Genomic DNA, 21,246 nt, shown 5'->3' with positions numbered 1-21,246 from the left:
GCCAATCGAGCTGCTCATTGTCTGATGATGTGGAAGGTTCCCGGGGCATTAAGTCATTGTTGCCTAGCGCTCTGTGTGGTGATGTGAAGAGATATCACCATGTCCACATCGGCAGGCAGGAAGTCAAACAGCAGATTAGCTTTGATGATGACAGTGGTTGGTTGGAAGGACAAACACACACAGAGGTCCCTGAGGACTAGTGTTGACCAGGCCTGATCTACTGAGCCCATTGGAGAGATGGGTTGTGTTCAGTAGGCACAAATAGGAGAAAGTGTACATATTATTTGTCTATTATTTATTTATTTTTATTAAAAAAGGGGCAATATTTTTCTCAGACAAGTTAAGATCGTATCGCCCCCTGTGTTTCAGGGTTTTCTTGCGTTGCATGCCTACTGACCGGGACCCTTGCCTGTTTTGTGTTTAGCTGTGAGAAAAGTACGACATCTCAGTGCCTCTCCCTCCCTCTCTTTCTTCCTGTTCTTCCCCTTTCCTTCTCCCCCTCTCACTATCTTTAACTCTCCCTCTCTCTCTCTCTCTTTCTCCCCCCCCCTCTCTCTCCAGGACTCTGACTCGCCCCGTCACTCGACGGCGTCAAACAGTTCTACGTTCAGCAGTCCCCCCAGCCCAGCCTCACCCCACAAGACCAAGTCCCTCTCACTGGAGAGCACAGACCGCATGACTGGCTGGGACACATGAGTGACAGACCGCACACAGCTCCAATCCCTGACCCTCACCAAGCTCCCGGGCCCGCCCCCACCCCCCCTTCCCGGGCCCTGCCCACGGAACTGCACCTGCTGCCACAGGCCCCTCCCACTTACTTACTTCACCTTTGACCTCCCACAAAGTTCGCAGGATGGAACTGAGATCTACAAACACGGGGAAAGGAAGTGTTTGACCAAGAGGGAAATACTGGGAAAGGGTGTGTGTGTGTGTGTGTGTGTGTGTGTGCTCATGTTTGTCTGTGTGTGTGTCTCGTGTGTGTGTGTGTGTGTGTGTTTTTGAGGGAGGGCATACAATATAGGAATTAAAATGTACACCCCCTTTCATGCTTTGTAGCTGATAACCAGAATAAGCGAAGCAATGAGTTTTATTGAGAGTACTTTTGATTGCAGCACTACTAGCCCCGTATAGATTATTATGTAATTGGCAACTCCTGTAAAGAGACACACAAACCTCAAGACGCGACAAAGAGAAGAGGATCAATATGAAACAACAACAGATCATTTGATACGTGTACACAGCACCCTTTGGGCTTGGGGGGCCACCTTTTATTTATTCATCTATCTATCGAAGACATGGAGAGCAAGGTGCTTTGCAGCTAGAGGAGAAAGAGAGGATGTTTTCACTCTCTCTTTTTCCTTCTGTTGATTTCTTCCAAAACGGTAGTTGGCAGCAGAAGGGGTGGAATTCCATTTACAATACAAGGCTCACAAAATAACATTTAAAAAAAAAAAAATAGTAATAATGAAGAAAAAAAGAAAGCAATGATGTATTTTTTATTTTTTTTGCTCATGAAGTGAAATATGTGCAGTGACTTAATTTCTTCATACCATCAGCGAAAAGCTACAGTAAAGCAGTACAAAAATAAAAGTATGGTTAGGGGTATTTTAACTCTAGGTGACACCTCGCTGGCTTCATGTTCTCGAATTCTTAGGGACAGCAGTGTTTAGAAGCAGACTGAACATTCTATGATGACATCACAGCTCCTTATGCGACTTCCTCATGACACGGGCCAGTGACCTCATCCAGTGATCTGGGACCATTTTCCATGTAGTGTAGACCTAATACCGTAAGTACAGTAATAGACCAACCACTGATCAATTCCAAAAAGCCGATTCCCATCACAACCATGTACATAGGTTAAAATCAGAGAATAATATATGATAAGGGAAATACTATAGAGAAATAGATGATGCGAGAAGATCCTCGATTCCTATTTATCTTTTGAGTATGATTTGAGGTTATATTCACACAAGCCATTTTAAACCACTTCAAGTTCCTCTGATTTGCTTTCAGATTTGTTTTCGTTTTTTTCTTTCTATTTCATGTATGAGACACAAACTGTCAAGTGTCATTTTGATTTGCGTTTGAGGAAACTAATATTATGGGTCGCATGGACCCGTGCTGTTAAGTGAATATGTGCATTTATTTGAAGCGATAGTCCTGTCACAGATGCATGCATTCACACTTACACGCACAAACACACGCACACACACACACGGGCGTTTCCCCCTCCACTCTTTCCACTATGGTCCACAGTTAGATCAGTTGAGGTGGGATTGTGTCTTTCCTAACCGACAGTGATTCTGAAACACTAAGTGTGTATTTCCATACTTTTCTCTGTGGTACCAACGTGTGAACCTCAAATATGTCTATCCTTTGACTTCTGAGAGAGATTTTGGAAAGCTTGTTATAACCAAAAATAGAATGACTTGGAATCATTATTTTTCAGACAGCCTTGCTTATTTTGAAGAATGTTTTGATAGGTTAGGGGGGGAAAAGAGAGACGACAATTGTAGATGTCGATTTGACTAGACAGACAGCGCTAGGCTGAAATGGAGGTCAAAAAAGAGTGAAATAATGGAAAAGAAATGCTAGGATGACAAGTTCAATGTTTAATTTCTGTTCCAAACCTCCCTGCTGTTATTGATATGTTCTTACTATTAACTGGTAAGCTGTATATTACTGTCTGGTAATGCAATAACCTTGATACAAACCCAATTTGGGGTCAATTCCATTTTTTTTCAGTCATTTCAAGTCCCATTCCAATTTTCCTCAATGCTTCTTTGTGACAAATTTGGAATTAGAATTTCTGTTTACTTTCTGAATTGCCAAAATTGAAATTGACCCCAACCCTAATGCAAATCACAGCATGGTGTTGTTGATGTTTCATTTCCACACATAAATACACAAGTTACTTGATATTGTTTCTGAGCTTTGGGTCGAGTGCCTAGATCAGCTGACTCTTCTCTCTCAAGCGGAAGGGAGGGGACTCTTATTCTGGAAAGGGGACTTTTTTTCATTTCTAATGAGGAATTCTTTTTATGTTACAGACCATTTAATGGATGACCGTTGTTACTTACTGCTCAAAGGGACCTTCTGTCTTAAGGTTTAGGAGTGTTTGGGTGGGTTGAAGTGTACCAAGTAGGCAACATGGCAGTTTATCTATCCTAGTCAGAAGTGTATAAAAATATAAGACAAAAACGGAACAGATTTCTGCTTTCATTCGTGCCATTGGGGGCCTAAACCTTAACCCTAAACCACAATTCTATTATATTCCCTTGAAAATACATTAATTTATCTCTAGCCTACTCATTCCACATGTTTTTAGAATTCCATTTTATATTGAGCTTGCAAAATAAGAATTTGCCTTTTAGACGTCAGTCTCGCTAAGTTGGTTTAACTCAACCGTCTCAACTTAACCACCTCTCTTTAATATTTCCTTTTAAGCTACCAAGAGTCCCTATTCATATCTGCTGGGCCTTATCTGTAGAATGTATTAGCTGAGAGCGAAGAGGAGATATCTAGGTCTAAGAGTATGATAGACCAGGCTTTATACTGTACAGTTAAAGCCCTGAAATCCCACTTTTAAAAATTTAAAAAACTCAGGAATGTCAGAACCAATGATTATTTTCCCCCTAACAATAGAAGTGAGTGTGACAGAACAGACTGCACTTGGGAAAGAAGAGCTAAATTTAGCCCTGGTGTAGCTAGCTGTGACTAGGAGTAAGGGTCTAAAGATTCAGGTGGAAGAAAAGACAGATTTAAACGGAGGAAGAAATCAGACAAGTGTTTTGAATTAAGGATGAAAAGGGGTGAAAGAGCAGATGGAGGGTAGTAGTTTGAGGCTGAGGTGCCACCATGATAACCATTAAAAAAATAAAAAAACGCCTTTGCATTTCAGTGAGGTCTTATCTTCAGTTCCTTCTATATTATTTTGTTCTTTCATATCATATTATACACTTTGTTTTTCTAGGATTGCTTTGTAATAATTTGTACAGTTTTGCATGTTATAGATGTAATCATTTTTTTGTTTGTATTGGATTTGTTTTTAATTTTGACTTGCTCATTTTATTTGAACGGTTTGGGACTTTTATTGAGGATGGCCCACTACAGGTGATGTAGATTCTTTTTGCACAGAAATATTTAAGGTGTAAGGTCAAACAAATAATGTATGGAAACTGGCCACCACACTTGTGGAGAACTCATTATATTAACCTGACTCCAATGTATTTCAATAAAGCGGAGGGCTGTTACAAATACGGCTTCACTGAGTCTCGTGTCCGGATTATAATTTATTTCCTTGGGAGCACACATAATAGCCTGGATCCACACTGAATCGCTCTGTTTCACTTGTAAAATGGAGCATTTCAGTTTGTTTTCCAGGCTAGGGCACAGATCCACTTACACATTTTCCAGATGTATTTTCAGAAGATTTATTACAAATTCCACAAAGGACACCCCCCCCCCCCCCCTCCACCACCACCCCAAAAAAATCTATTTACACCTATGCACATGCCACTACTAGAAGTTATGGCTAACAATTATCTATACAAGTAAGTATGCACTTCGTAATAATACTACTGATTCTAATTCTAACTGGAGGGAAAAAGAACACTCATATTCTACCTATAAGGCTGGAGTTTGGAATTCCGCTTTTATCCTGTAATACAATACAGCCCTTCACTTCACAATGGCTGATTCATCAATACAATTGTTTCATTGTCAATTGTTTTCAATTGATTGACAACAGGACACTGTCCCTATCGCCTTCACATTATCACTAGGACCCAGAGTTTTCCCTGGGCAGGTCACAGTCAGGAAAAACTTAAGGCCCTACTCATCACATACAGTACCTTAACTTGCCTCCATCAGAAGTGCAATGAAACCAATTGACGTATAAAAGTACCTAAATGTATAGTAGTGTAGTACAACAGTGGTTTTGGAGACACGTCTACAGTACTCCTCGTGCAGGTAAACAATGTGGTCAGCAGGAATAAAGTCTTGGCCTTTGTGGACGAGTGCTTGGCAGCATGTGCTTGTGTAACCCATAATGGAACGATTTAGATTGTAGAATCCTTACGATTTAACCCTTTTCACCCCCCTGAGTAGTGGAATGTGCCGATAGATAAGAAGCTCTGTAATGTCAGTATTATGTCCTACACCTGAAACTGATCCCAGAGCTGTCCTACACTTAAAGGGTAGAGTGTCCTTCACTAAGAGCTGACTCCAGAACATTGAACAAAAAGCATCGGAGATCAGCAGTCTGTGCCCAAGAGTATGATTCTTCTTCCATGTCAGTCTTATTGGTTCAGCTCTCACTCCTGCAAGTCCAAGTTACACTGTCCTCTGAATCCAAGACGTCTGCTATCTTAATTTATCAGTGCTGTTTAATGAGAGGAGACATGTTGAGACACATTGTCAAACAGTCCTGCATGTCCAGTTTCCTCACAATCTCCTTATTTTCAAACTGTCATACTGTGGCTGAGTTTACACAGGCAGCCCGATTCTGATTTTTTTTATTATCAATTATTGGCAAATGATCTGATCTGATTGGTCTAAAGACCAGTAATTGGGCAAAAGATCAGAATTGGGCTGCCTGTGTAAATGTAGCCACAGAGGACTGTAGTATGTCCAGTCCAAAATCAACCTCTACCCCCGAGACCAGGGGTATCAAACTCATTCCATGGATGGCTGAGTATCTGCAGATTTGTTGTTTTTCCATTTCAATTAAGACTTAGACAACCAGGTGAGGGGAGTTCCTTACTAATTAGTGACCTTAATTCATCAACAAAGTACAAGGGTGGAGTCAAAAACAGGCAAACACTTGGCCCTCTGTGGAATGAGTTGGACTCATGTCCTAGACACTTCTTGTTTAGCTAAAAGGTTGGCATGGGTTTTAGGGTAGAGGCTAAGCTTTGTTTTGTGGCCAGGCGTTGAGATGTCTCAGTTCAGGCTGTGGCTCCATCCTCCTCAAGGACCCTGTGGATTCCATTGCCGGGGGCGCTCTGAATGGCCTGGGTGACGTTGCTAAGGTCCCTGATGCTGCTGTGCCGTGATTGGCTATCCAGACGCTGGGTGGAGCCATGCTTTGATAGGCTGTCTAGCCGGTTGGTGCTGCAGTGTCTGGACCCTGACTGGTCGTTGAGGCGGGGCATGCTGCCATAGGGGAGGCGATCGTCAACGCCGCGGAAACTACATGCCGTGTACCTAACAGAGGAGAGGAGAGAGACGGTTGGTCAGGCATCTGGGACTGTAAATAACATGACAAATACTCCATGTTTTTAACACTTACCAAACCCTTTCAGATCTATTCATCCATATCTGTTTTCCACATCTGGCTTTTTTGAATCCCCAAATCTGTTAAATCAATCTGTCACCCCGACGGTTCCCACCCCCACCATCCCCGTCCATCCCTACCTGCTGTCTCTGGATCTATGCAGACTTCCATGGAAGCTGCTCATCTTGCTGCGGGCGCTGCGGACACTACTTGCCCGGCTGGTGCTCCCGCTGGGGGGCTCGTCCAGCATGGCCAGGTGGGTGGAGGAAGCGTGGGTGGAGGTGCCCTGCGTGGACGTCCCCCTGGACTTCCTCGCGATGGGGGTGTTGGGGTCCCGCAGGAGCAGCTGAGCAAAATCTGGCTCCTGGAGTACCTGTCTGCTCTCGTTGACCACGCTACTGGAAAAGGGAGAGGAAGAGGGGGACGAGGAGAAAGGGAAGGGAGGGATGGAGGGGAGGGAGAGGCGGAGGAGGGACGGGAGAGAGAAAGGGAAGGTGGAAAGGTAGATGAGGAAGGAGGAGTGTGTGGAACAGGGAATGGGAGAGGGGGTTAATGCACTGATAACAGGGGAGGGGGGGGGGGGGTGGTGGTGAACACAGAGAGGGGGCCTTTCACTAACACTACTATACAGCACTGTTGAATTTAAAATCTTGGTACCACTTTACTTAAAGCCAGCAGGTATAATACATTAAGATGCAGTGCATCACCTGCATTCCATATCATATACAATGGCATATGTATTTGATCGAATTCAAATGTGCACTAATCGTGCAACTCATTAAAAACAAAACACTGCTCTTCATGAGAAATACATTAATGTCAGGGAGAGAAAGCGTGTTTCAGAGACTTACTCTTTGCGTCTATGTCCGTGGAAGAAGCTGGCCCATTCGAAGCAGGTCTTCTTGCTGCCCACCCAGAACACTGAAGGGATCCCTACTACCAACATCATCAGGTACTTTATGATGAACAGGGACAGGTTTGGTCTGCTGGTCTGCTCCACCTAGGTCACCCATGGAGAGGAGAGAGGTGTGAGTGTGTCTGCCATAAGGGAGTACTCTACTAGCAATCTGTACTGGAGGGAAACAGGGTGCGTACGTTTGATTGTACATGCATGTCTGCTAGGCTGCGTGGGTGAGAATGTAGCTCTCAGTAAGTATGACACTACGTACGGTAGGTTGTCTGCAAGGCAGTGAGGCACTGTACTCCTGAGTCGTGTGTGTTTTCCCACATGCGTGTATCTTCTAACAGACTCGGCAGCTTACCGCTACAGGCATAAACAAATCAGCAGCCAACACAATGGCATGACTCTCTCCTTCCCCCTCCCTTTGTCTTATTCTCCCTCTCTACCTCTCATTCCCTCCCTCCACCCCTGCTCTCATTTTCTCTACTTCTATTCCATCCATCCCCAATCGTTCCCCCTCTCTCTACCTCCCCCCTCTAATTTGATCTCTTTCCCCCCCCCGTAGATAGTGCACCTGTACCCTCACTGTACCCTCACACAGGTCTCTACTGCAGAAGGGTACAGTACAGCAGAACACAACACAGCACTCCTCATCTTCTCACCCATACCTGTAAATACACTGCATCACTGCACTGCAGTGTAACACCCATAGCAGCCTTAGTAAACACACAGACACATAGTGAATGCATGTCAGCGGAGGCTGCTGAGGGGAGGACGGCTCATAATAATGTCTGGAATGGAGTCAATGGAATGGTATCAAGCACGTGGTTTCCATGTGGTTGAGACCATTCCATTGACTCCGTCCCAGCCATTATTATGAGCCGTCCTCCCCTCAGCAGCCTCCGCTGATGTACAGTGTGTGTATATCTATCTCCCCCTATCCCTGTAAGAAACATACTCACACACATCCCCTGTTTTTCATACTCACACACACGCACACACATACACAGCAGTCCTGATGGCCTCATTATGAGTGGAGCAGACAGGCAGAGCAGCCTGGAGCTCAGAGAACCTCATTACAACAGAATGAGAGAGACTGAATCACTGCAGCCATACGTCCCTTCAGTTAACATGTCTTATCTTCTAAACTCCTCTAGATTGGCATCTCATACGGTTCTGGCCAATCAGAGGGGAAGTAGTAGAAAGGCACAGGGTGGATGGACTGACTCGTTGAAATAGAATGGCCATCCTTATTCAAGTCAATGGGTCTGTAATGGGTGGGCACATCTAGTGATAATATTTCTATGGGTCTGACCCTACTGGTAGTGCTGGTTGGTTATCACAGCTGACTCCTTTTCTCTATGACATTAAGCACACACTTGAATCGAAAGTGACAGACATTTCCGTTTGGGTGGCCACTGCGGGAATCAAACTCACGATTGTAGTGTTGCAAGCATCGTGCTCTACCAACCGATCTCTCTCTCTCTCTCTCTCTCTCTCTCTCTCTCTCTCTCTCTCTCTCTCTCTCCATACTGATATAGATACCCTACATGACCAAAAGTATGTGGACACAAGAGCATTAGTGAGGTCGGGCACTGGTGTTGGGCGATTAGGCCTGGCTCGCAGTCAGCGTTCTGATTCAACCCAAAGGTGTTCGATGGGGTTGAGGTCAGGGCTCTGTGCAGGCCAGTCGATCTCAACAAACCATTTCTGTATGGACCTCGCTTTGTGCACGGGGGCATTGTCAAGCTGCCTAGCCCGAACCATGAAAAACAGCCCCAGACCATTATTCCTCCTCGACCAAACTTTACAGTTGGCACTATGCATTGGGGCAGGTAGCGTTGTCCTGGCATCCTCCAAACCCAGATTTTTCTGTCGGATTTGTCAGGTGCAGTTAATACAGGTAATGAGTGGAGAACAGGAGGGCTTCTTAAAGAAAAACTAACAGGTCTGTGAGAGCCGGAATTCTTACTGGTTGGTAGGTGATCAAATACTTATGTCATGCAATAAAATGCAAATTAATTACTTAAAAATCATACAATGTGATTTTCTGGATTTTTGTTTCAGATTCCGTCTCTCACAGTTGAAGTGTACCTATGATAAAAAATTACAGACCTCTACATGCTTTGTAAGTAGGAAAACCTGCAAAATCGGCAGTGTGTCAAATACTTGTTCTCCCCACTGTATGTGCTCAGGAGATTGTCTGTTTACATGTTAGCTACTGTGTTACTGTATGTATGTGTGCTCTGGGGAAGCAGAGTCCTCCCACTCACATCCTCCACACATCACAAAGTTATAAAGGGCAGTCAGCGGGCCTACAGAGACCTGGCCGCCCATTCTCAGTCTTTCTATATAAAAAAACGAAATACCTTCACTCGTTCCGTTACCCTCACTAGTACCCTTCCCTCACTAGTACCCTTCCCTTACTAGCCGTTACCAAACCACAGACATTCCTCACTATTACATTTTGTCTGTGTAGTTTCATCCATACAGTAGCTTTACTTTCTTTATAACTGCATTACCATAGCGTAGCCCTTCTCTCTGATCCATCTTTCCCCCAGCAACAGAACCTCTTGGAGAAATTAACTCACTGCTCTCTTACGCGGTAACGCTTGCATGACAGATTAAGGCCCCAAATGACTCTCTTTGCCTCCCCCCGGCCTTCCACCTCTGTTTTCCCCATCCCCCCACCGTAACAGGCCTCTAATGCCGTCATAAGCTATCTTTGTTGGGGGTACACACATTTATACACGCACGCACGCACGCACGCACGCACGCACGCACGCACGCACGCACGCACACACACACACACACACACACACACACACACACACACACACACACACACACACACACACACACACACACACACACACACACACACACACCACACACACACTCATGGAGACACACACACGGAAACACACACACGGAAACACACACACGGAGACAGACACAGACAGACACACATGCACACAAATGCTCTACTGTGTGCCAACCAGCCTTCCTTTAGAACTAACTAAAAGGCAAGAGATTACACACCATCACACATCCAAACGTGGCAATGGAGCTGAAAAACAGTGACATCTAGACACTTGCTACAAACAGCAAGTAGAGAAGCTGTTCACTCTTTTCACTTCTCTACCCATCCAAACTCTGCTATCTGTGCCACCACAGTAACTACTAACACAAAACCTTTTTAAGGAGGACAGAAAAAGAAGCACAGCACACACACACACTCAAACATACATACACACACACAAACATATATATACAGACACACACAAAACAAACATCTACTGCACACACACACACACACACACACACACACACACACACACACACACACACACACACACACACACACACACACACACACACACACACACACACACACACACACACACACACACACACACACACACACACAAATGCTACCAATTTACAGCAGCAAGGATGAAGTGTTTGAATGATCAACTGCTTCTCCAGATGAGTGGGGATGTGTTCCACAGCTCCAGGCAGAGAGGAGCTTCTCTGAAGTGCTTCATCTATTAAATAGAACCAACCTGAGATCTCTCCCCGGTCTGTGTTTGCACTGGAACACTGGAGCTAGGTGTGTTGGGAATACAACTACTGTGTGAGACCGAAATATATTTTTCTTACACTGTTGTTTTTCTTTTCCTTATTGAATTTGGCACCAGAATCCAATTCCATCTTTTTTCTTGGGACCCCATGAAAGCTCACTGAGGTCCCTCAGGGGTCCAATGCCCCCTGGTTGAGAATGACTGATGTACTGTAGGGGTTATAATAATATTTGAGTGTAGTTGATTGTAGTTTCTAGAAATGGTTGCAGTAGCTGTATAATCTGATATTACCTCCTATGGACAGGTATGTGGTGTAGTGGTTAGAGTAGATGTAATGTAGCGTAGTACTTAAGGGGGTATATGTTACTTACCTGGTAAGACGGGATATGGTGTATTGGTTAGAGTATGGATCTCACCTTGTGCTGTGGTGGTCATGAAATTATGTGAGCCGGTTATTGTCATGCAAAAGAATGAGTTGGCCTACTGTATTTGATCTGGTTATGCTCCATGCCATAGGCTGTAGGCTTGTTCATTTAGCTGACAATATATGCTTATAAATCCCATAACAATATTTTATATAATATAATGTTATTGTAAGAAGGATATAATTTAACTTAGCTGAGTAAAATAGAATGGAGTGCTTATATGAAGTGGCTATGTTGAGCGTAAAAGTGATCATTTGAAACAGGTCCTATAGGCTACGCTAGATTTAGAATTACTTAGCAACTTTAGTTGTGAATGATACAAACCATAGAATTTCTCAGAAATCACAACATATATGGGTTGCATGATGCGACTATATGCAACAACAAAAAAGCTTGCCTCACCTCAGGCTGCACAGCTGTTCTCTCATCATGTGATCATATTTTCACCCATCAGACTATTCTCAATTTAATCTTGTCTTTACTAATATGTCAAATTAGTTTCCATTTAGAATGGCCCATTATCAAATGGCCAGGAACAGGGCCAGTGGAAAAAATACGTATTCCGTAGGCTATGCACTCGAATAGCGAATGAAGGCTGCGCGCTTTCCTGCGGGTTTTTCAATGTTGCCGGATATGTCTACTTCTGTTTTATAGAGGAGCTGTGCTTAATATGAACAGCTGAGAAATAAATACAAGAACATTTATTTCACTACACACGTCAACCACTGTTTGAAGAGCCTGCTCTCGCTGTGCGACAGGTGATATTCCGCCCAAACTCTGTATGCCATGGGTTCTCCAACCCTGTTCCTGCAGATACCCAGCGCTTAATTTCGGAAACCAAATGAAATCTGTACGGGAACATCGATAGTAACATGTTTTCGCAACTAAACATATTTCACTAAACTATTGACAAACCGTCTGCGCACGTGAGAAAAAAATAAAGGAGAGAGAGACGAGAAAAAGGAACCGCATAGTGGTGAGATTGTCTGTAGCTAAAGGTAATGTCAGCCTATTAATTACGAAAATATAACAAAATCCCCATTACTAGGCTATTCAAAATCATATACAAATTCTCTATAATTGTAAGCTAACTGTAAGCCGCCCTGCACAATCAATGAACCAACAGCATCTCCTAGGGCTATACATTCTCTCCCAGACTCGTGGTTAGACATTTTGGAGCGTAGCATAAGGTAATCCAATCCATGCAGTATGTAAAATAATACAGTCCACACGATTACTCAAACGCGTTTCATTTTGGAGTATAGGCTAGACCAATTATGTCACAAAGACATCTTAAATCACTTTTGTTTTATGTTTTTCTGCCATGCATAATATGTGGTAGGCTATGTATTGTATAACAGCACAAGCATCATTTGGATTCAAGGTTTTTATCGGGCTTGGCCTCATAAGCCTATGCATAAACTAATACTGTGCATTCGAAACTATTCAGACCCCTAGACTATTTCCAAATGTTGTTACGTTACAGCCTTATTCTAAAATAGATTAAATTGTTTTTTCCCCCTCACCAAACTACACACAATAGCCCACAATGACAAAGAAAAATCAGTTTTTTCGAATTGTTTGAAAATTTATTAAAAAATATATATCTGAAATATCACATTTACATAAGTATTCAGACCCTTTACTCGGTACTTTCTTGAAGCACCTTTGGCAGCGATTACAGCCTTGAGTCTTCTTGGGTATGACCCGACAAGTTTGGCACACCTTTGGCACACCTGTATTTGGGGAGTTTCTCCCATTTTTCTCTGCAGATCTTCTCAAGCTCTGTCAGGTTGGATGGGGAGGATTGCTGCACAGCTATTTTCAGGTCTCTCCAGAGATGTTAGATTTGGTTCAAGTCCTGGCTCTGACTGGGTCACTCAAGGACATTAAGAGACTTGTCCCGAAGCCACTCCTGCGTTGTCTTGGCTGTGCGCTTAGGGTCGTTGCCCTGTTGGAAGGTGAACCTTCACCCCAGTCTGAGGTCCTGAGCGCTCTGGAGCAGGTTTTCATCAAGGATCTCTGTTGCTCTGTTCTTTGCCTCAATCCTGACTAGTCTCTCAGTCCCTGCCGCTGAAAAACATCCCCACAGCATGATGCTGCCACCACCATGCTTCACCATAGGGATGGTGCCAGGTTTCCTCCAGATGTGATGCTTGGCATTCAGGCCAAAGTGTTCAATATTGTTTTCATCAGACCAGAGAATCTTGTTTCTCATGGTCTGAGAGTCTTTAGGTGCCTTTCGGCAAACTCCAAGCGGGCTGTCATGCGCCTTTTACTGAGAAGTGGCTTCTGCCTGGCCACTCTCCCATAAAGGCCTGATTGGTGGAGCGCTGCAGAGATGGTTGTTCTTCTGGAAGGTTCTCCCATCTCCACAGAGGAACTCTGGAGCTGTGTCAGAGTGACCATCGGGTTCTTGGTCAACTCCCTGACCAAGGCCCTTTTCTCCCGATTGCTCAGTTTGGCCGGGCGGCCAGCTCTAGGAAGAGTCTTGGTGGTTCCAAACGTCTTCCATTTTAGAATGATGGAGGCCACTGTGTTCTTGGGGACCTTCAATGCTGTAGACATTTCTTGGTACCCTTCCCCAGATCTTGGCCTTGACACAATCCTGTCTCAGAGCTCTACAGACAATTCCTTCGACCTCATGGCTTGGTTTTTGCTCTGACATGCACTGTCAACTGTGGGACTTTATATAGACGGGTGTGTGCCTTTCCAAATCATGTCCAATCAACTGAATTTACCACAGACTCCAATGAAGTTGTAGAAACATCTCAAGGTTGATCAATGGAAACAGGATGCACCTGAGCTCAATTTCGAGTCTCATAGCAAAGGGTCTGAATACTTACAGTACCAGTCAAAAGTTTGGACACATCTACTCATTCAAGGGTTTTACTTTATTTTTTACTATTTTCTACATTGTAGAATAATAGCGAAGATATCAAAACTATGAAATAACACATTTGGAATCATGTAGTAACCACACAAATGTTAATTAAATCAAAATATATTTTAGATTTTAGATTCTTCAAAGTAGCCACCCCTTGCCTTGATGACAGCTTTGCACACGCTTGGCATTCTCTCAACCAGCTTCATGAGGAATGCTTTTCCAACTGTCTTGAAGGAGTTCCCACATATGCTGAGCACTTGTGGCTGCTTCTCCTTCACTGCGGTCCAACTCATCCCAAAACATCTCAATTAGTTTGAGGTCGGGTGATTGTGGAAGCCAGGTCATCTGATGCAGCACTCTATTACTCTCCTTGGTCAAATAGCCCTTACACAGCCTGGATGTGTGTTTTCGGGTCATTGTCCTGTTGAAAAACAAATGATAGTCCCACTACAGATCCACAGATGATGCAATCTCTATTGCACTCCACACTGCCCTTTCCCACCTGGACAAAAGGAACACTTATGTGAGAATGTTATTCATTGGCTACAGCTCAGCATTCAACACCATAGTACCCTCAAAGCTCATCACTAAGCTAAGGATCCTGGGACTAAACACCTCCCTCTGCAACTGGATCCTGGACTTCCTGGCGGGCCGCCCCCAGGTGGTGAGGGTAGGTAGCAACACATCTGCCACGCTGATCCTTAACACTGGAGCTCCCCAGGGGTGCGTGCTCAGTCCCCTCCTGTACTCCCTGTTCACCCAAGACTGCATGGCCAGGCACGACTCAAACACCATCATTACGGTTGCAGACGACACAACAGTGGTAGGCCTGATCACCGACAACGACAAGACAGCCTATAGGGAGGGAGTCAGAGACCTGGCCGGGTGGTGCCAGAATAACAGCCTATCCCTCAACGTAACCAAGACTAAAGAGATGATTGTGGACTACAGGAAAAGGAGGACTGAGCACGCCCCCATTCTCATCGACAGGGCTGTAGTGGAGCAGGTTGAGAGCTTCAAGTTCCTTGGTGTCCACATCAACAACAAACTAGAATGGTCCAAACACACCAAGACAGTCGTGAAGAGGGCACGACAAAGCCTATTCCCCCTCAGGAAACTAAAAAGATTTGGCATGGGTCCTGAGATTCTCAAAAGGTTCTACAGCTGCAACATTGAGAGCATAATGACTGGTTGCATCACTGCCTGGTACGGCAATTGCTCGGACTCTGACCACAAGGCACTACAGAGGGTAGTGCGTACGGCCCAGTACATCACTGGGGCTAAGCTGTCTGCCATCCAGGACCTCTACACCGGGCGGTGTCAGAGGAAGGCCCTAAAAATTGTCAAAGACCCAGGCCACCCCAGTCCTAGACTGTTCTCTCTACTACCGCATGGCAAGCGGTACCGGAGTGCCAAGTCTAGGACAAAAAGGCTTCTCAACAGTTTTTACCCCCAAGCCATAAGACTCCTGAACAGGTAATCAATGGCTATACGGACTATTTGCATTGTGTGCACCCCCAAACCCCTCTTTTTAGGGTGCTGCTACTCTCTGTTTATCATATATACATTGTCACTTTAACTATACATTCATGTACATACTACCTCAATCGGGCCGACCAACCAGTGCTCCTACACATTGGCTAACCGGGCTATCTGCATTGTGTCCCACCCACCAACCCCTCTTTCAAGCTACTCCTACTCTCTGTTCATCATATATGCATAGTCACTTTAACCATATCTACATGTACATACTACCTCAATCTGCCTGACTAACCGGTGTCTGTATGTAGCCTCTACATCTGTATGTAGCCTCTACGACTTTTATAGCCTCGCTACTGTATATAGCCTGTCTTTTTACTGTTGCTTTATTTCTTTACCTACCTATTGTTCACCTAATACTTTTTTTTGCACTATTGGTTAGAGCCTGTAAGTAAGCATTTCACTGTAAGGTCTACACCTGTTGTATTCGGCGCACGTGACAAATAAACTTTGATTTGATTTGATTTAAGTGCAAACCAGATGGGATGGCGTATTGCTGCAGAATGCTGTGGTAACCATGCTGGTTAAGGGTGCCTTGTTTCTAAATAAATCACAGACACAGCAAAGCACCCCCACACCATCACACCTCCTCCACCTCCATGCTTCACGTTGGGAACCACACATGCGGAGATCATCCGTTCACCTACTCTGCGTCTCACAAAGACACGGCGGTTGGAACCAACAATCTCAAATTAAGGACTCATCAGACCAAAGGACAGATTTCCACCGGTCTAATGTCCATTGCTCATGTTTCTTGGCCCAAGCAAGTTTCTTCTTATTATTGGTGTTCTTTAGTAGTAGTTTCTTTGCAGCAATTCAACCATGAAGGCCTGATTCACGCAGTCTCCTCTGAACAGTTGATGTTGAGATGTGTCTGTTACTTGTGAAGCATTTATTTGGCCTGCAATCTGAGGTGCAGTTAACTCTAATGAACGTATCCTCTGCAGCAGAGGTAACCCTGGGTCTTCCTTTCCTGTGGAGGTCCTCATGAGAGGAGGACAGTTTCATCGCATGATGGTTTTTGCGACTGCACTTGAAGAAACTTTCAAAGTTCTTGAAATTTTCCGGATTGACTGACCTTCATGTCTTAAAGTAATGATGGACTGTCATTTCTCTTTGCTTATTTGAGCTGTTCTTGCCATAATATGAACTTGGTCTTTTACCAAATAGGGTTATCTTCTGTATACCACCCCTACCTTCTCACAACACAACTGATAGGCTCAAACGCATTAAGAAGGAAAGAAATTCCACAAATTAACTTTTATCAAGGCACACCTGTTAATTGAAATTCCAGGTGACTACCTCATGAAGCTGGTTGAGAGAATGCCAAGAGTGTGCAAAGCTGTCATCAAGGCAAAGGGTGGCACTTTGAAAAATCTCTAATATAAAATATATTTTGATTTGTTTAACACTTTGTATTCCATATGTGTTATTTCATAGTTTTGATGTCTTCACTATTATTCTACAATATATAAAATCTTAAAAATAAAGAAAAACTCTGGATTGAGTATGTGTGTCCAAACTTTTGACTGGTACTGTATGTAAATAAGGTATTTCTGTTTTTTTATTTTGTATACGTTTGCAAAAATGTATAAAACCCTGTTTTCGCTTCATCTATCTTTTGAATGAATCATCCCCTTAGAAAGCGCTGTCCATTTCATTGTGTTAGGCTTTGAAACAACATCCACAACTACCATGTTTTAAACTCAGTTTTAACCTGTTGTTGAACTTCTTTCTTCAAATTGATCATCACAGTGAGGTGAGTTTTAAAAGCATGACACTGTTTTGAAGAGAAGTGTTTGATGTGATTTTCAATTTGATTTGCATTGCTGTACGGGTGGTTCGAGGGACAATAGAGCCCTGAGTACCAGGCCATTAGGACCTGATGGTTCTTAGGGTACTACCAATGCATGTCCTGAGTGCATAAGAGGAGAATACCGTGATTCAACGGTCAAATGGAATTTTACTGCGGTCATGACTCATGACTGCCAGTGTGGCAGTAATACGGTCACCGCAGCAGCCATAATCTCACCTGGTATGGACAGGGGATGTGGTGTACTGCTTAGAGTATGGATCTCACCTGGTATGGACAGGGGATGTGGTGTACTGCTTAGAGTATGGATCTCACCTGGTATGGACAGGGGATGTGGTGTAGTGCTTAGAGTATGGATCTCACCTGGTATGGACAGGGGATGTGGTGTACTGGTTAGAGTATGGATCTCACCTGGTATGGACAGGGGATGTGGTGTACTGGTTAGAGTATGGATCTCACCTGGTATGGACAGGGGATGTGGTGTACTGGTTAGAGTATGGATCTCACCTGGTATGGACAGGGGATGTGGTGTACTGCTTAGAGTATGGATCTCACCTGGTATGGACAGGGGATGTGGTGTACTGCTTAGAGTATGGATCTCACCTGGTATGGACAGGGGATGTGGTGTAGTGCTTAGAGTATGGATCTCACCTGGTATGGACAGGGGATGTGGTGTACTGGTTAGAGTATGGATCTCACCTGGTATGGACAGGGGATGTGGTGTACTGGTTAGAGTATGGATCTCACCTGGTATGGACAGGGGATGTGGTACTCTCTGCAGCGCTCCTGTACCCAGGTAGTCTCCCAGACAGTCCTATAGCTGTTCTCATACAGGTAGCAGGCTATGACCGTCAGCAGAGGGACCAGGTAGAGCACAGAGAACACCCCGATACGGATCATAAACTTCACCAGCTTGTCTTGGTTCTCCTTCTCCAGAGGGATCTCCATACGGACGCGGTTCAACGCCAGGATGCCCGCGAGCAGCAACGCCACCCCCACCTAGAATCAGACAGAGTTGATATGGAAGGATTGGACAAAAGATGATGTCATAAGAAGACCAGTAAGTAAACTTGGTATATTGGTTGGGTAGCTAACAATTACAGTAATTTCCTTCAGTTCCATTCAGACAAACAGTGTCAACACGTTTACTGAACTTTGTGCATGTGCACACGTAAACTTTGCGCACACATACCCACAAAGGACATCCTACAAAGACTTTACTGAATCACCTAGGTTGCAGCCCAAATGCCACCCTATTCCCTATATAGGGAATAGGCTGCCATTTGTTACACACACCATATCCCACTGTGACTCATTCCAGCCCTCTCACCAGTACATCCAGGCCCAGCGGAACCAGCAGGAACCATCTCAGCGCTGTGCGGTCATACAGCCCCACAAAACACACCCCGCTAACACTATCCCCTTCGATCTTGTTCATGGCCAGCAGAGTGACAGTCAGACAGCCGGGCAGGCCCCAGGCACAGGCATGGAAGATCAGGGCCTTCTTCTCGATGGCCTCGCTGCCCCACTTAGGCACGGCAGCCAGGAACCAGGTGATGGTGAGGATGACCCACCACACACTGCCAGCCATGGTGAAGAAGTAGAGCACCATGAACAGCAGAGTGCACACCTGGAGGAGGGGATGGGAGGAGAGAAGCAGAAGAGAACAAGGTTTAAAAAAGACTGAAGACATTGAAAATCCAAGAACATTGAAAATATCGTACCAACAATTTTTTTTTTAATGATATAATAGTCCTGAATGTCACAGAGAAAATGGTAAATAAAACAATCAATCAGTTAATTAAACAATCAGTTATCAATCAATCACTATGCGGCCGATGGGTCACCTTGTTATGGGAGCCCTGGGTGACGGTGGACGCCCGGAAGCGCCCGGGGCTCGCCGCGTTGCACGCCACCCGGTCCTCCAATAGGAAGCCCAGGAAGAAGACCAGGGACACCATCATGTAACACACGGCGTAGAAGATGATTGGACGCTCCGGGTAGCGGAACCTGGACACGTCGATGAGGAAGGTGAGGAAGGTGAAGAGGGTTGCAGAGAGACATACGATAGACACCACGCCGATGAAGTAGCGGGCGAAGACCAGCTCGTCCCGCTGGAAGTACATGTTTGGGCAGGGGGGCGAGCAGTCCCTCACACCCAGGAAGGTGTAGCCCAGGTCGGGGTCGATCTTGAGCTCGCGGGGGCACCAGAAGCCATAGTCGCGCTGGACGGAGATGGGCGACTCTGTGGAGTCTGACCTGGACAGCAGGTCTACAGGACGGGGGTATGACTCGTCACAGTCTGGGAACCTGGGGGACGGAAAGGAAACAGCTTATGTCAGACACATTATATTTAAACTACAGAAAGACACAAAGGTAGTATTTTACAATACTGTTTCCACAGTTTTGACCGTGTATTTGCTAGGAAATCACGTGTTACCGTTGTGTAATTACCATTTTGCCATGTCATTCTTATTGATGCTATGGTACAGAATGACCAGGTATTTCCTGATAAATTAATGGTAAAAGGAATGATACCAAAAATATATATATGTGCCCCATGTGTGTAAAAGTGTACCCTACAGTACAGTAGACTACTAACCTGTTACAATCCATCTCTTCTGGCCAGGTGACGCCGAACATGTCCATGAGTTTGTAACAGTCTCCCTTGGCTCTCAGGCACAGCCGTCGGCAGGGCAGTGTCATGCGTCCGTACTCTGTACACACCGGAGTGTAGAGGGCACACAGGAACATCCTGAGTTCTGACGAACACTGCAAGTTCACCATGGGGTGGAAGGGCTGCGGAGGGGAGAGGAAAACACAAGACTGTCAGGAGGCGTATAGTCACAGCTGAGTATGAGAGGGCGGGGGTTATGGAGTGTGTCTGTGTTTCACACACATCATACGTCTCATGTCATATACAATCATACACACAGAGACACTCGCACACACCTTATGTCAAGCACACTGTGCATCTACCACAGAACCTGTCAAACGCTCAACCCCTCAGCATTAAAGAGACACACACACACAGACAACAGAACAGTCTTCTAAAGCAGGGCATTATTCATGTGAAGCCAAAATGAGAGCACAAACAGACAGAATCACTTTGTCTGACATAGTTTGGAGCTGACTCAAAAAACACAACTCCGTCCCCTATCCTCATAATCCTCCTCCCCTCCTCCCCCTTTCTCCCCCCAGCCTGGCACAATAAGACAGAGGGAGGAGAAGGAAGGCGGCGAGAGAGGAGGAGTAGAACAGGCTTGGTAACCCAACCCAACCCCCCCCCCCACCCCCCCCGTTCATCAGATACCCGGCACAGACAGGGACTCTGGAGAGTCCTTTGTGTTTGGGGGAGGGCAACGCTGTTACACACGTACGCACGCACGCACGCACGCACGCACGCACGCACGCACACACACACACACACACACACACACACACACACCTCTCTGCCAATATGCATTCAGGGAGAGAACGGTAGCTAGCTAGCAGCTGTGAGGCATGGCTTTAGTATGCAAATCCCCAGGGGGAGTGAAGAAAGGGTCCCCACCGGCCCCTAGCCCCACCCAGGGCCAAGCTAGACGCATCCTGCTCATGCTGGGGCCAGCCTTTGTGACTGTGACAGGGAGAGGGGGAGTGGGGGAGGGGGACAAGACAGGGACCCAAGCAGCCAAAATGGGAAGATGAGCTAAATGGAATTTCATTAATAGGGAGTAATAGTGGAACAGAACAGGGTTTTTCTTCAGTGGATATGTATTAAATATACACTATATATATAAAAGTATGTGAACACCCCTTCAAATGAGTGGATTTG

General features: G+C 45.1%; 2 protein-coding genes across 11 annotated transcripts in view; one reads left to right on the top strand and one right to left on the bottom strand.

The window, feature by feature from the left end:
- Nucleotides 1-4,275, top strand: part of cdc42bpab (CDC42 binding protein kinase alpha (DMPK-like) b) — a 98,599-nt gene extending 94,324 nt beyond the window's left edge. For all 9 annotated transcript variants that reach the window (XM_071370677.1, XM_071370685.1, XM_071370682.1 and 6 more), the window contains one exon: nucleotides 562-4,275. In XM_071370677.1, the coding sequence (XP_071226778.1) occupies nucleotides 562-696 (135 nt within the window). In that variant the 3' untranslated portion in view covers nucleotides 697-4,275. The remainder of the gene's footprint in view (nucleotides 1-561) is intronic.
- A 2-nt stretch (nucleotides 4,276-4,277) lies between these two features.
- fzd3a (frizzled class receptor 3a) overlaps nucleotides 4,278-21,246 on the bottom strand; it is a 31,598-nt gene continuing 14,629 nt past the window's right edge. For both annotated transcript variants that reach the window (XM_071370687.1, XM_071370686.1), the window contains exons 3-9: nucleotides 20,032-20,228; nucleotides 19,277-19,739; nucleotides 18,760-19,059; nucleotides 18,177-18,428; nucleotides 7,132-7,280; nucleotides 6,421-6,678; nucleotides 4,278-6,210 (exon numbers count right to left, since the gene is read on the bottom strand). In XM_071370687.1, coding sequence (XP_071226788.1) covers nucleotides 5,952-6,210; nucleotides 6,421-6,678; nucleotides 7,132-7,280; nucleotides 18,177-18,428; nucleotides 18,760-19,059; nucleotides 19,277-19,739; nucleotides 20,032-20,228 — 1,878 coding nt within the window. In that variant the 3' untranslated portion in view covers nucleotides 4,278-5,951. The remainder of the gene's footprint in view (nucleotides 6,211-6,420; nucleotides 6,679-7,131; nucleotides 7,281-18,176; nucleotides 18,429-18,759; nucleotides 19,060-19,276; nucleotides 19,740-20,031; nucleotides 20,229-21,246) is intronic.

The sequence above is a fragment of the Salvelinus alpinus genome, chromosome 27 (genome assembly GCF_045679555.1).
Source record: "Salvelinus alpinus chromosome 27, SLU_Salpinus.1, whole genome shotgun sequence".
NCBI lineage: Eukaryota > Metazoa > Chordata > Actinopteri > Salmoniformes > Salmonidae > Salvelinus > Salvelinus alpinus.
Note: the sequence above shows the minus strand (reverse complement) of the source record. Positions and strands in the feature narration are given on the sequence as shown.